This window comes from Pseudorasbora parva, chromosome 9 (assembly GCF_024679245.1).
Source record: "Pseudorasbora parva isolate DD20220531a chromosome 9, ASM2467924v1, whole genome shotgun sequence".
NCBI classification, from domain to species: domain Eukaryota; kingdom Metazoa; phylum Chordata; class Actinopteri; order Cypriniformes; family Gobionidae; genus Pseudorasbora; species Pseudorasbora parva.
In genome coordinates, this window is record NC_090180.1 from 7,611,781 (window position 1) to 7,628,719 (window position 16,939).

General features: G+C 39.1%; 1 protein-coding gene across 1 annotated transcript in view; it reads left to right on the forward strand.

Annotated features, from left to right (window-relative positions):
* The window catches only part of xkr4 (XK related 4), a 68,827-nt gene that overhangs the window by 35,520 nt on the left and 16,368 nt on the right, over positions 1 to 16,939 (forward strand). The window contains exon 2 of the mRNA XM_067453692.1: positions 14,516 to 14,715. Coding sequence (XP_067309793.1) covers positions 14,516 to 14,715 — 200 coding nt within the window. The remainder of the gene's footprint in view (positions 1 to 14,515; positions 14,716 to 16,939) is intronic.

The window sequence follows — 16,939 nt, forward strand, 5'->3', positions numbered from 1 at the left end:
AGGCAGAGCCTCAGAGCTCACCTAACTGTTACGTATTAACCACGGACCAATGGCAGTTTCGAAGGTTGTTTTTTGTTTGAAGTGTATTGGGTCCTTATTCCTCCCTTTGAAGGCGTGTGGACCCCTGGCGCACAGCAACGAAATGAAGAGCAGGCACGTTCCCTCGCATGGCCTGTAGACTGTCTGCAACTGTCACTCATGTTGTCCCGCTCGCCTTCCACTGTAAAAGCAAAATCCTGTTCCTCACTCACTGCTCCTTCTGTTACCATTAACAGGTCAAGTTCTTTCAGGCGTGAAAAGTCTGCCTGGAAATGCATGTCACTCAATAACCTCAGCGTATAAACTCAAATCCACTGAAGTTATAGTACGTATAACTTCAATGGATAGAAAAGCATATGATTTCATACCAGTGCAACTTTATTGATTGAATTTCTCTCCTCTGAATTTCAATGAGTGACCACCTTTGAGTGAAGTATATAGTGATGTGAGAGCTGTGTTTGAAGAGGAAGAATGATTTGACCGTAAAAGATGCTGTGAACACTGTGAACTAGACAGCGTACATAAAACTTCACAGATGTTCCCATCGGAGCATCATGAACCTAATTTTTTGATGAAGAATGACTGTCATTTCTGGCTCACTTGGTGGCCTAGATGAGCTAAAACACAACTTTTACATGTTTATCCTGACCAAACCAATTTAAACAAATTTAAATAAGTAAAACTATGCTAAAAATGTGTTTTTAAAAATGTGCCACTGCCTAGAAGCATCCTGTCTGTGTATAAACTTCAGAGAGAGAATCTGGAACCTCAATCTAATTGTTATGAATAAACAATGACCCCGATACCCATTCATAATGTAAGTTTACTATATGGAGGGTTCATTCCCTGGTCAGGAGGATGTGCATTCACCCTGAAATAACCCATCCGCTGCCTACAGATCCAGCCCTTTTTTTTTATTTATTTTTTTAGGCTATGTGGTGTCTGTTTTTAGAATACAGTGGCAGAATCCTGAAGTCTTGTAAACACAGTGCGGCATAGGAATACCCAGATAGACTTTTCAATCCTATGCTAATTACATACATGTGTGTGTGTGTGTGTGTGTGTGTGTGTGTGTGTGTGTGTGTGTGTGTGTGTGTGTGTGTGTGTGTGTGTGTGTGTGTGTGTGTGTGTGAAGAGGGTAGGTTTAGTGTCAGGGGCAGTGTAGGGGGATAGATAATGCGATTTGTACAGTATAAAAACCATTACGCCTATGGAATATCCCCATATGTCACAAAAACAAACGTGTGTGTGTGTGTGTGTGCGCGCGCGTGTGCGTGTGTGTGTGTGTATGTGTGTTTAACTTAAATAAGTAAGTAACCTGGTTGCCTTAAAATGTTGAGTTTATTGAAATTCAAAATTTGAGTTGATACAATGAAGGATTTTTTTTTTATTAAAAGTAACTCAAAATATAATTGTATGTGAACCACATACAAAATTTGATAAATCATGCAAATGGCACAATTTGGCATGTTTCACTGTGTCTTCACAAATAAAACACACACAATTACCCAATATGCTAACGCTATCTCACGGCAATTCATACTAATTTTACGAGGTGGCTAATTCGTACGAATTGATACGACCTTACTCGTACGAATTCATACGATTTTTGCTAATTCCTACATATTTTACGAGTTACCAAATTCGTATGAATTCATACGAATGACCTACCCCTGACCCCGCCCCTAAACCTACCCATCACGTGGGTTTAGACAAATCGTACGAATTCGTACGAGTAAGGTTGTACAAATTTGCACGAATTAGACACCTCTTATTCACTCGTATGAATTAGTATGAATTGGTCGTGAGATAGCGTTGAATATGCTTAAAAATCTTTTAATTATATATGAATATGAATAAAGGTTGTCGATTCTCAAACATGTTTATTGTATTAACTCACTAATAACTAATAATTTTTTTACAGTGTACAGGTGGTTTACACAGTAAAATAGCATGGTTATGACGTAAACATAGTTTATGAGGACACTTCCTGTGTCTTTGTGAACAATGTGGCTTAAATAATACCAGTAGCTCCTTATTGCGGCACATGAGATCGAGGGGGCGAGGCTGGAATCCAGACGTGTTTACACTGTAAAAAAAAAAAAAAATTAAGTTTGGCCGAATTGAAATTCTATGAATTGATGCCATTTAATTTATAGAAATTCAATTCGGCCAACGGAAAAATTTAGATGTGATCAGTCACTTTAAAATTTTCAATTGAAGACCTGATTTTTTTTTTTTTTTTTTTTTTTTTTGAGTGTAGGGATCAGTGTTTGGTGTAGGCAATCAGTAGTGTGACCGACATGACCAATAAATTCTTAAGAATCGGCTGCAGTGCAGGGCGCCATTGGCCTGGCTTCAGACGTCACACTGGGATGTGGACCAGGTTGGATGTCCACCACAGGCTGCAGCGAGACGCTGCTCATATGTAAAGTGGAAGAAGTTGGATCTAGATCCAACCTCGCCCCCTGGATCTTGTGTTCTTCAATGAAGACCATCTCAAAAACATACTAAAAAGTGTGTGTGTGTGTGTGTGTGGGGGGGGGGGGGGTAGTGATAGAAGGATAGTTAAAGGGATAGAAAATATGTGTTTTTTTAATTATTGAAATCAGTCCCATGTAACAACAAAAAAAAGGTTCTTTACTAGAGGTTCTGACAAAATGTTAATTGCTGCACTGTTTAATTGGTTTGAAGTGATGATTTAATGACACTCCTTAAGAATTCACTGGTTTCATATTGGTAGATTCAGATGGAGCGTTTTTGAACAAATCTCTTAAATAAACGATTCAACGGTAAATACAGTCACTTGTCTCCACCTACTAGTGTAATGATGTAATCAATACAGTTTCATTTGAAGTGTCAAGTTCAAAAGGTGATTAGATTCATATTTTGATTGCTACAGAAAAGTACAAAATCTGTAACACTGTGGCATGGACGGTTCCCTTTAAAACCTTCTATGTACCATTTAAGTACTAATTTGTACACTTTTGAAATGGTACTGTCCCAGTGACACCTTTTGTACCTTTTTTCTGAGAGTTTTCTATAGACATCAGTGTTTATATCCAAATAATAACAAATTTTCCCTGTACTTCTGTGATAATTTGAATTGGTGTAAAAACAAAAATGATACTGGGTGATTAAATACTCTTTGTGAAGCTGTTTCATACCTAGTACATGACAGCTGCTCTCTATGGGTCAAATGCAGATTTGAATGATCTGTAATAGACAACCAAATCATTGTCATCTTCTACGAATTCGGTGGGTGTTTCGAAATTTGCGATATTTTAGTGATTTATCATGCAGCTATTTAAAGGAATATTACATTAAAATAGTTGAATGGGTTGTCCAGGTGTTTTAGCCCATATTTTTCTTTAATTTTGAAGCTTAAGATCAGGAATGGACCATGGCTGTTTCTTAGGTTGCTTTAAGTGATTTAAAAAATGGTAAAAAAAAAACATATGATGCAACTTATGACAACAACAGTACAAACAAATGTAAGCTCTCACAGAGCAGTTTTCCACTAACTGATTGGCAGGTCAGGGAAACACTGAGCTCTACACTGAGCCAAGGGATGATGCAGAGAGTTTGTGTGTGTGATGGCCAGTAGTGGCGATGGTTGGGGAGTTTAAATGAGACAGTGATGAAGAGGAGCCCCCTAGCTTGAAGTAAAAACGGGAAATGTCAGGAGGAAGAGGAAGCGTCTTGCCCGAGATAGGCAGTGCACAGCTTCAGGCCTCAGATCAGCCTGACCAAACCAACAGCTTTAATGCACAGCTAGAGACGGGCCCTTACAGGACTTACGCACTGGCATGTGGTTTTTTATGATGTCATTCTCGCTGGATTGCTGTGGGCAGTGTGTGTGCGTTATGTGTTAGCATGTGTTTTTAGCTTTCCAATTATAGATATGAAGTTCTCTGGCTTACTTTTGCATCTTACAATTTCATATAGACCTTTGTAATACAAAATATATGTTTAGAAGATTATCATTACTTAAAAATGTTCTGTTCTGAGTAAATACATTTATTTTTATTATTTATTATTATGTTTGGTTTTTACATTTATTTTTGTGATTTTTTTTTAATGTATCATTATTTATTTTTGAATAACGAGCTAGCAAATCAATTAACAGTCTATTGAAAAGATAAGAACATTTAAAAATATTTTTAAATATATCATATTTTTACTTTAAGTACATCTAAATACATTTAAATAATGTACTTTTAAGTATTCTTTAGGCTAGATACATTCTGACTTTTTTTATAAACTAACCATTCTTTAATCTCATTATTTCTTCTGTGCTTTTACACGTCTGCACATGGCCGTCTTTCACTGACGTTTGATCTGAATGTATGCATGAATCATAATTTCCTTAAGCAATTGTGCTGTTTATATGTTACCCCCAGCCCTCTGATTGGTGTAGTGCTGAGATGCAGGAATAATCCAATCAAGGCAAGAGAATGCTCATCAACATCTGTCTAATCCCATTCTGAATGGGGATTAGATAGATAGCACGCAACAGTAATATGATGCAGTGAGTAGCCAGACCTTTTGAACTGATGGTTTCAGGTAGACAGTATAAGAATGGGATACATATTGCAGAGATGGAAACAGAGACGACCGGTGGCTTATCTGAAATCCAAACAGCAGCCATTTGAGAGTCCTCTCTTAGTTTGGCCTTTAGGTGAGTGGTAGAAATGCCAGGAGACTGTGAGTCTGTAAGCGCAAGCCTCTTCTGCAGCCCGCTTATCTGATAAAGAAGATGGACAGACGCCCACTCTTAAGGTCAGCCGGAAGATCGTACTACGACCCTGCTGCTCCGCACAAGCCGTCTGCGCTACTTTTGTCATGGTAGTTTTCCTTTTCATCAGTCACTGCTGATACGATTCAACATCATCGGCAGACCTGATGTGGCATTATTGCTTAAATTATATAAGAATAGCTTGTGCCTTTGGGTGAATTTTGCTTTATTTAAGAGCTTCATTAACACTTCTGTTTATGGTTGAACACTGCATACCATCTTTTGGGTCGCCTAGTAAAGGCTGTGGTTTTGATACCGTGAACATCCAACATGACACATCTAGTTCAGTGTTTTCTAACTGTCTTACATAGCCCAACAGCCACATCAGTAAGACACACTATGATTTCATTGACACTAAAAACAGAAATGTGCTCCTGTTTACTCATATACTGGTTAGGGGATACCATAAATTATCATTAATGTTATTTAAATGGCCATTGTTACAATAATTCATTAAAAACAAATCTCTAAAATCAATAATGTGGGTAAAAAGACTTGAGCCTCCTCTCAAATGGAAGTAGTTTGGCAAATAGTGTTGGGAAATGCTATCCTTTATTTACATGTATAACTTATTATACATTCTTTAAACAATTATATAAAATCTTTTGATAGACCTATTTCCTTTTTAAATAACTTCTGTTTTATAGATTTATATCTAGTTTAGTTAATAAACTCTCAAGGGTGTAGGGTGATTGTACCTTTGTATGCAATCTGCAAGCAATCACATCATGAAGCTGATTGGCCTCTGCTTATCCAGCTACCAGTGAGATTGCTTGCTCAACATTCAAATGGTCTGATTTAGTCGTTGCTATAGGCTAATCCTGCTTGATGTCAGATTTACTCTGAAACCCTCCACATCCCTCAGCTCCACCTGCCTAGTTCTGCTAAGGGATTTATGTATCTAATCATGCAGCAGCAGCATATCTCACATGCTCATGTTTATGTATCTACTGGAAATAGTAATTCCATAATTGGGGCCTATTGCACAAAACTAGGATTAAACCAGGATATATTGGTGATTTTGTCATCCGTATGCAAAATTTAGTACACTGCTGTCGTGTAAACGTACCCTGAAGGCACACTCACACCAAGAACGATAACGATAATGAAAGATAACTGTATATTAGTGGATAAATTGAGCCAGGATCACCAAGATATCCTGGCTTAATCCCTTATCCTAGTTTTGTGCAATAGGCCCCAGGTCTGCTGTAGCAGTAGTAGCAATAATCAACAGCAGCAGCTTCATAGCAGATCTAGGCCCTGTCACAAATAGCAAACTTCATATGGACTAGGCTGCTGCATGCACATTTTTGGCTTGTTTGCCATTTTTGGTTTAAGAAGTGTGCTCGCAAGCTTATCTCCTCCTCTTTAAATAATGATAATGTTCACGTGAATGTACATCAGAAAGTATGTTAGAAGTTATAGAACGACTTATTGAAATGTATCATGTCTCGTGATCACTCAACCAATGTTACAACGGGTGAAATTTACAAATTTAAGATGTAAGCTGCCTGTCAAGTTGGGCAAACAAAATAGCAATAAAGAAAGAACAGATAGGCAATCACATGTTATAAGTGAACCAACGTCAAATAACAATCCAGATCTATGTTGATAATCACGACTTTTAAATTGATAATCATGACTTGTTGTTGGGAAAGTGTTAAAACTGATAGTCGAATTGAATAGTGATGAGGAAGAAATGCTGAGGGAAGCAACAATGTTGCTCTCACAATCCTGAAATGTAAATGTTTGAACAATAAAATTAATGCTAGACCATATTTAACTGACTATATTCTGAAAGTATTACACTATTGATGCTGTTAAAGCTATTAAAACTTCCCGTATGTTACAGAACTCAAAATATCTCTTTTTAGTTCAAGCTCTGAAAATAAAAAAAATTGGGATTTTGTCACATTATGACGTAATTTTGTGACGAAAGACCGCCTCTGCAGAATCAGATTAATGATCACTTCTACCTCATCACATCTTTGGTCCCACCCATTGTTGCGTTATACTCAGTTGCAATTTTGGCGTAGGCCATAAGATATAGACCCAACAGGAATGGCACAACATCTAAGTAACCTTATTCATAGTAATGCTGAATCTGTGATCAGTTATTTCTGGCAGTCAGACATTCTTTGTCTCAAAATCGTTTATTGCTGTTTATGCATCAGTATATCAAGACAGTGACTGAGCGGTCAACTTCACATAGTTTTTCTTAGTAGCCAAAAATAATATTTAATTTAAATTGTGATTATTTACTGAGTTCTGGACTCACGTTAAATCTTTTGTTATAATCAATGACACTGTCTTCACTGCGCAATGAATCTCTTTTTTACATCTTGTTTTAACTGCTAGTTATGTTGAAAGCATTCGTGAGAGTGCAGAAATTGAGCTACAATGATGAGATCATTGCACTCATGTCTGTCGTTGACAACAATGCTCATCACTTCAACTTTTAATGCAATAATATAATGCTATAGCCTTCTTCTTCTTTTGGCTGTTCCCTTCAGGGGTCGCCACAGCGAATCGTCTGCCTCCATCTAGTCCTATCCTCTGTATCCTCTTCTCTCAGACGAACTACCTTCATGTCTTCCTTCATTCCATCCATAAACCTCCTCTTTGGTCTTCCTCTTGACCTCCTGCCTGGCAGCTCTAACCTCAGGATCATTTTAACAATATATTCACTCTCTCCTCTGAACATGTTCAAACCATCTCAGCCTGGCCTCTCTAGCTTTGTCTCCAAAACATCTCACATTTGCTGTCCCTCTGATGTACTCATTCCTGATCCTATCCATCATCGTCACTCCCCAAGAGAACCTCAACATCTTCAGCTCTGCTACCTCTAGCTCTTCCTCCTGTCTTTTCCTCGGTGCAACTGTCTCCAAACCATACAACATCGCTGGTTTCACTACTGTCCTGTAAACCTTTCCTTTCATTCTTGCTGGTACTCTTTTATAAAACAACAGACCTGACACTTTTCTCCACCCATTCCAACCTGCCTGCACACGCACCTCTTCAACTCTTCACCTCTTTTCCACACTCCCCATTGCTCTGGACTGTTGACCCTAAGTACTTAAAATCCTGCACCTTCTTTACCTCTTCTCCCTGTAACCTCACTGTTCCACTTGGTTCTCTCTCATTCACACACATGTATTCTGTCTTGCTGCGACTAACCTTCATTCCTCCAAACCTCCACCTCTCTAGACTTTCCTCCACCTGCTCCCTGCTCTCACTACAGATCACAATGTCATCCGCAAACATCATAGTCAATGGAGATTCCTGTCTGACCTCATCTGTCAGCCTGTCCATCACCACCGCAAACAAGAATGGGCTCAGAGCCGATCCTTGATGAAGTCCCACCTTCACCGTGAAGTCCGCTGTCTCACCTACGGCACACCTTACCACTGTCCTACTGCTCTCATACATATCCTGTACCATTCTTACATACTTCTCTGCCACTCCAGACCTCCTCATACAATACCACAGCTCCTCTATTGGCACTCTGTCATATGCTTTCTCTAAATCTACAAAGACACAATGCAGCTCTTTCTGACCTTCTCTGTACTTCTCCATTAACATTCTCAAAGCTAATAATGCATCTGTAGTGCACTTTCTTGGCATCAAAACCTTACTGCTGCTCACAAATATCCACTTCTCCCCTTAGCCTTGCTTCCACTACTCTTTCCCACAACTTCATTGTATGGCTCATCAGCTTAATACCTCTGTAGTTTCCACAACTCTGCACATCTCCCTTGTTCTTAAAAATCAACAACAAAACACTTCTCCTCCATTCAGTCATCATCTCACTCTCTAAAACCTTGTTGAACAACCCAGTTAAAAACTCTACTGCCATCTCTCCTAGACACTTCCATACCTCCACTGGTACGTCATCATGTCAACTGTCTTCCCTCTCTTCATCCTCTTCAAAGCTCTCCTAACTTCACCCTTCCTAATACTTTCTACTTCCTGGTCAACAATATTTGCCTCTACAACTCTTCTCTCCCTGTCATTTTTTCTCATTTATCAGTTCCTCAAAGTACTCCTTCCATCTTCCCCTCACCCTCTTGTCACCTGTCAAAACATTTCCATCTCTATCTTTAATCACTCTATCCCTCTGCCTCACCAACCGATACACATCCCTCTCACCTTCCTTACTATCTAACCTTGCATACATGTCCTCATACGCTTTCTGTTTGGCCTTTGCCACCTCTATCATCATCCTTCCAGATGATAAACCTGGTTTATCACTTTAAAATCGCTAATTTCCATCAGATTACAGCGTCTACATAAGATATAGTCCACTTGTGTGCTCCTGCCACCACTCTTATATGTCACCCTGTGTTCCTAACTCTTCTGAAAGTATGTGCTCACCACAGCCATCTCCATATTTTTAGCAAAGTCTACCAACCTCTGTCCTTCTGGGTTCCTTTCCTGAAGAACAAACCTGCCCATCACTTCCTCGTCCCCACTATTCCCTTCCCCAACATGTCCATTCAAATCTGCCCCTATCACTACCCTCTCACCTCTGGGAACAGTCTGCATCACTTCCTCCAACTCGCTCCAGAATCTGTTTCTCTCATCTTGCTTACAATCTACTTGTGGAGCATAGTCACTAACAGCATTCAACATCACACCTTCAATATCCAGCTTCAGACTCATCAACCTACCTGACACTCTCTTTATCTCCAGAACATTCTCCATACTCCATTTCTCTTCCTGTCCACACCATTATAAAACAGTTTAAACCCTGCTCCAATGCTTCTAGCCTTGCTCCCTTTCCACCTGGTCTCCTGGACACAGAATGTCAACTTTCATCCTTTACATCATACCAGTTCTCCGCCTTTACCTGTCATTGTACCAACATTAAAAGTCCCTACTTTCAGTCCTAAACTCCTGCCCTTCCTCCTCTGCCTCTGCCTATGGGCACGCCTTCCTCCTCTAACACACTTTCCTCCTCTCCTTCTTTGACTAACAGTAGCCCAATTTCCACCAGTGCCCTGTAGGTCAGTGGCACTGATGGTGGTTGTTGTTAACCTGGCATATTCATGAATTGCATAATCAATTTGGCAAAAAAATTACGTTGGATGCCCTTCCTGACACAACCATTTTTACTTTTTGCTAATTAATTTTTTTTTTAATTTTTTTTTTTTATGTGTAGCACTTTGGGATTGTTTTTAACTATGAAAAGGGCTTTACAAATAAAATTTATTATTATTATTATTATTATTATTATTTTTCCGGGCTTGGGACCGGCACAAAAGGTAGACTAGCGTATGACCACCTGTGGCTAGATTAATATAATGCTATAGCCTAATCAACACTTTTTACAATTAGTTAATCTCAACAGCTGTAATAGTAAATATGTAGTAGTTTTCGAGAGATTTCCACATTTGTCATAATTTCATATGCTAAAATGTTGTCTAATCCCAGCAGATCACAGTATTATAAATTAAATTGAAGTTTTACATCATGCACATTGCAACAGAGCGTTCAAATCAGAGGGCTAAAATTATTTCTAAATAATGACAATTTTTGATGTAAAAATCATACTAACATTATAACATTATAAGTGCACCTCAGAAAACAGTATAAAACAGAAGCAGTTCAGGACCTTTTACATTTCAAGAGTTGTCATGAATAAAGTCAATTTAATATATATATATATATATATATATATATATATATATATATATATATATATATATATATATATATAAAATTCTTGTAATCATTCGACAACCCTAATATTTTTAAAAACATACATTATTCTTTATAGATTTATCAAAGCAAAATCAAAAATACCTTTCCTAATCCAGCATGCAAAATAACAGATTGGCTAGAAGATGTTGATACATTACCTTCTACACATTTCTATTCAAGCATGTGTTTAACAAACACGAATACCTCAAGGCAGTTGCTGTATTATTCTGATGTGAGGGAAGTGCTTTACATTTACCTCAGGGAACTTTTTCTGTCCATAAGTCAATGTATCCTTTATTTATTTTCTTGTAAACTCATTGCACCTGAATTGATTGAAGTTGGCAAATAGCGTACTATAAAATCATGCTTTGCATACAAACAATCAAAGTGCACTACAGAGAGCAGAGAGAATCTGACAGAGTGTGTGGCAGTCACTCTCAATGAAACCAATGACAAAACATTGTGCAAATAAGACCATAAGCATTTGTACATTTGTTGTTGTTGTTGTTTTTTTTTTTTTTTTTTTTTTTTTTAGTGTAGGGATCAGTGTTTGGTGTAGGCAATCAGTAGTGTGACCGACATGACCAATAAATTCTTAAGAATCGGCTGCAGTGCAGGGCGCCATTGGCCTGGCTTCAGACGTCACACTGGGATGTGGACCAGGTTGGATGTCCACCACAGGCTGCAGCGAGACGCTGCTCATATGTAAAGTGGAAGAAGTTGGATCTAGATCCAACCTCGCCCCCTGGATCTTGTGTTCTTCAATGAAGACCATCTCAAAAACATACTAAAAACTGTGTGTGTGTGTGTGGGGGGGGGGGGGGGGGGATTTGGTGACATATGAGGACACAAATGTGTATAATGACAGGTATTACAAGGAGAGGGTGTAATATGAGGACATTGGCCATGTCCCCACTTTTCAAAAGGCTCATAAATCATACAGGATGAGTTTTTTTAGAAAGTAAAAATGTAGAATGTTTCCTGTGATGGGTAGGTTTAGGGGCAGGGGCAGTGTAAGGGGATAGAAAATACGGTTTGTACAGTATAAAAACCATTACGCCTATGGCATGTCCCCATATGTCACAAAAACAAACGTGGGTGGGTGGGTTTGGGGATTTGAGGAAACCCTCTTGTTAAAGAAACAGCCAAGGTCATGCAGTGCTCTTAACACCCTGTCAATGAATCTCTAGGGAGAAAATACTGTAGGTGTGGGTAAATGGAAGTGTGTGTCTGTTCTTGGCTGAATGCCTATCAGGGTCAAGATGGTTTGAGGTACAAAGTGGGGATTGCTGGGGGAAATGCTGGAATAAATCATTGGGAAAAACAACCCACTGGAAGCAGATGCCTTTAGCGCCACACTAAAACACGGGGCACAAAAACTCCTCATTCACCAACAATCCATTATTATTAGCAGGTGACACAGCGCTTTTAAAAACCTTTGTATCGTTTGTCCTGTTATGAATGTGTTTGCTTGCGACACACTGTCATGTTCAGCTTTTGCTTTCCATGGAACTTTCTGGTGATGTGTTGCAAAGAGGCCAGTGTTGCTATAGCAATTCCTACAGATTTCCCACCTTTTTGCTAGCAAGATTTTTTTTAAAGTTAATTTGTTCGATTTCAAAATGTAAGGACTTTAGATACTAATTGGTGTTTAAAGCAAAAAAATTAACAACTATGAGAGAGTGCAGAAAGCAAAATCCACTTGACCTATTAGCTTTAGTTTATAGGAACGTGAACTTATGCAACAGATATAGTAGTAGCATTTAGGATTATGTAATATAATAGATTTGATTTTCTTTGTTTAATGGTCAATGTCTATATATATAATATTTGGGGATATAAAGTGGAACTGTAGAACCTCATCTGTATTCCTTACCTTCTTGCAAATGCATATTAAAAATGTACATTTATATTAGGAGGAAGATTAGAAAGGTAAATATAGATTTTATAATTAATTTAAATTACCTCAGTTTTGCACAGGATCTTTTTTTAGTTTAATACAAGCAAGCAAACGAAGAGCTGTGCATGCCTAAAGGGGAGAAAAGCCCATGAAGAGTTGAGTTACTTCCAGCCCCAGTTTTTTGTGTGTGCCCTATTCATGGCTGTAGGGCTGACTCCTAATAGTCAACTAAATGTTAGTCAGCTAGAAAAGGCTTAGTCAACCAACATTTTGTAAGTTGGTTAGTCGCAGAAAAAAAATCTCAACAGGAAGTGGTGAAGTAGTGCAGTCTGTGAGGGACAGATCGTTAATGGCAGGTCCTTGTGGGAATTACAGTATGCCGGGAAGGAAATCCAAACATTTGCCTATCATCCATTGACCTGAAATGTGGGTTATAATTTTAAACATGCAAGTATGGCAACTTTACCTGGCCACTTGCTTCAACGTTAACCTAGATGAATATGCTCTACTAGTGGCCTATCAAAGTGTTTGTGTGGAGTGTGGAAGCTAAAGTATAGCACACTTATTGCATGACAGGGAGTCGCCACCACAATCATTTTTTCCCCCCCTGATAACAGCCGGAAACAACTTAAAAACCTAAAAAGTAATACGTCATTAGAAACCGTAATGGGTCTACTTTTATTTGGGTAAATTTACAATAACAACAAAATGTTGTGCATTTGTAAAATCATGAAAACAAACAGGTGACTTTCTGCCATCCTTAACTTAAGCTGCAATTCATCGACTGGCTGCTAGGGAAAGGCTCCAGAAGGTAACAAAATCTCATTCAACCCAACCCCCGTGGCGAGAGATTGCTCAAAACAGTGCATGTTTTGAACGTTTGTCTACACTTACGAGTCATAAGAAGTATACTTTGCAAGGCTGTGCAGTCAACTGTACGCATATACGCTCGTGGATACTTTTAAAAAAAAACATGTACACTTCGGCTTAAGAGTCAACATCCTCAACTTTATCTTTGCAGCCGATACTGAATAAATAATTAAAATTTCTCCTTGTTTTTTTTAATTCATAATCTCTACTTTAGCTGGAGCTCTATACATGGATCCTGTGCATGGTAAATATGGACGTAGTGTCTGTGACGTCACCCATAGGGTTCTGAAGTACAGTTTTGAAGCGTAAAGTAGAGGCGGTTGCCATCTTGTCATTGTGCGTCATGCCCGGATAACAGACAATGGGCAAAGAGGCAGGACGTGGGCGGAGCTGAGGTGATGTGATGACTAACAGACAGTGGATAAATGGCTATCCACATGTCAATCAAAGTGGCCACAGCCTTAATTATGCAGAACTTTAAGGCTTTATATGTAAAGGAATTAGTTATAAAAAAAAATTCACCACCCTCACAGTTGTCATGAAGGGCAAAATTCGATGTATAGACCAAAACCACAATTTGTACAAGGTTTTTTTTTCCCCTCTGTTTTTTTCCTCTTAGGGGATTTTAACATGGGGCTCAAGAGTTTCTGCTCCCTTCTGGAGCCTGTCCCTAGTGGCCAGTCGAGGATTTGCAGTTTAATTAACTTCCGTATTGGCTTCAAGAGAAACTGCAGGAGGTTGCCACTTGGTTTTCCCTCAGTATATTTTTAAGTAATTAAATTAATGTCAAATTCCAATTAGTCGACTAATGGCTTAAATGAAAGACTGCTATTCGACTAGAAAAGTCTTTAGTCGGGACAGCCCGATAACTCTTCAAGCTACAATGACATAGCATTACATTTTGGGTGATATTATATAGAGATGTTGTGTTGTGTCAGCTTTCACATTAATATTATTCATCAGCAGTTCAAAACAGGTCCATCCACTGCATATCTTGTGTACAGAACAAAGCAGGGACCAACATAACTGGGAACAGTCTGTCCGGTTGTAAGGTCACGTTGAAAAGAGAAGCAGACAAAACATTGAGATATTCTAGCCGAGTGTCTGCAGCAGAAGCTGATTCTGCTCTGTCATTGAGAGTTCAGTGAGAGTTCAGAGAAAAAGAGAGAGAGCTTTTAAAGGGGTTTTCTTTGTGTCTCACACAGGTACTTTCACGCCATCTACTTGGGCATCAGGAGCAGGCAGAGCGGAGAAAATGACCGCTGGAGGTTCTACTGGAGGATGGTGTATGAGTATGCCGACGTCAGCATGCTTCACCTACTGGCCACGTTCCTGGAGAGCGCCCCTCAGCTGGTGCTCCAGCTCTGTATCATCATACAGACTCACAAGCTCCAGGCTGTGCAAGGTAACAAAACACACATACACACACTGTTTGTTTCACTATATATTAGTGAGGACTTCTTATATACTTCCATTGTTTTTCTATCAGACCCAAACCCTAGCACTAAAGTTAACCATTTGCTTACAGAAATCTGAGCAAAACACTAGATTTACACATGGTTTGACTGATTTATAAAGATATCTAGTGAGTTCTGACTCACTAGTTAGTGTTCAGCAGGTTTCATTATATTTGTGAGGACATTTTATACAGTCAAGTCAAACACACTAATTATGAATAATCAAGTGCATGTGACAATTCTACCTCTGGGTTAAAGTGTTACTATCTCAGGAGTTAGAGTGTGTGCTGAATCCCCTGCTGAAAAAAAAAAAAAACCCTCTTGGGTGAACCAGCCTAAAGTGGTTTGCTGGTCTTTGCTGGTTTGAACTGGTTTGGCTGGTCTCTGACCTAGGCTAAGACAGTTTGTGCTGGGTTAGCATGTTGGCCAGCTGGTTACCCAACCTAGCCAGGTGATAAGTGTCCGAGTGCCTTTTAAAATCCCATCCTTTTTGGCAAGGTTGGGAGACCATTTAAACACCTTTGCCTGGTTTAAGCTGTCTTTTTAAACAGGGGTCCCAGTATTTTATTATTCTGCCATATGTCTTTGTAAGGGTGAGGGTAGGACAGTACTGAGGAGAGAGAACACCAGGTTACTGTCATCCTTCACTTTTCACATCTCACCCTGTCTGTATAACAGTGATGGAGAGGGACAGAGAGTGAGAAAAAATCCACTGCCACTGAACCTAAAAGACAGAACCTGCAGAGGACAGAAGAGCTTTTTCAAGATCATTGCCAAAAGTAGGCATTTATTAGGCAAAACGCAAGCTTTCAAATCAATGCTTTTTTTGTTGGTCCGGCTTTTTTTGGGGGGGGGGGCACCCTTTTTGGTTATTGTGAAAATGAATTTAGTATGGAAATGTGAGAGAATATTTTATAGCATTGTTTTGCATTTTTAAAACAAAAAAATCTTTATTGCTGTTATAAATCCTGTAATGTCAGCCACAGTCCGTTTACTGACCATCTGATGCAAGCAGGCCTATAATATCTGGAGAAAGCCACACATTCAATTTCATTAACAGTTACTCCACTGACATACAGTATGACCCCCTGGAAAAATGTGATTTAAAATCTGCCATCTTGTTCATGGACACATGAGTTTCAAATACGACAATTCACCATGACGTCACAACAGTAATAAACGATCTTCCGGGTGGCAAAAGCCGAAGCGTTCCAATGGCAACAGTAGTAAATTGCTTGGGATTCAGACATAGTTAACATGATTATTGAGGGACTGATTAACTAATTCAGGAGATAGCAATACATGAAATGCCCAACCTTGCTCCAGTAGATGTAGCGCTGGTCTAATACTTTAACTTTTAAATGAGCCTTAGCCTACCATTGAGTAGTTATTATAGCGACCGTTGCTGTTTGACTTACAATATGTTAGGCTATCGTAGATGGTCTATTTCCCTGTTACCTTCCTAAAAAAGGCTATGATCGTTTTCTGTTGCTCGGTCGGGATCGGAGATGGCACAGACGTGAGCTTCTGACGGTCAAAATTATAGCGTGCTGTAGACTAGCGCTACTCCGCTAATGTTAGGCATTCACTCAAATTAAACTCGCAGTGATGATGAAGCCAGTGTGGTGCACGTATCAATCATCAATCATCCTACAACTATGTTTTGCTTTTCCTATTTCTTCCATTGACATTCGATCAGTAGCCTACATGACACTAGAGGTTAGGTCTCTTCCTACTTTTACTTCAGGCAGTGACTGGCAATGAGTTCGATCTTTAAAAGAGATCTAAAGTTTAGTAATATTAGTCTCGAATTTCCCCAGCTGAAGATAATTATGCTCTGCTATGATTTTGTAGATGGACCGTTTTGAGAATACTTCTCTGTAGCGCCACTTTTGACGATGTCCACTCGCTTCAGCCTCCTCACCCACAGGTTTTGCTAGATATTTGCTTTTTTCTGGAAATCGATACAATCCACCTTTTGCTGTATATCGGGCGGCGCAACCCCAAAAATAACACGTTTTCGTCATAGTTTTAAATTTAATCAACAACAATATTCTTAACTATGTAGCTGTTTACAGTAGTCGGCTGGATCTCTTCAGTTTGTCTGCAGAAGCCGCTCGCGTTCTGCCACCCGGAAGTATCTTGGTGTCGATTGTTTACAGACGTTCTGAA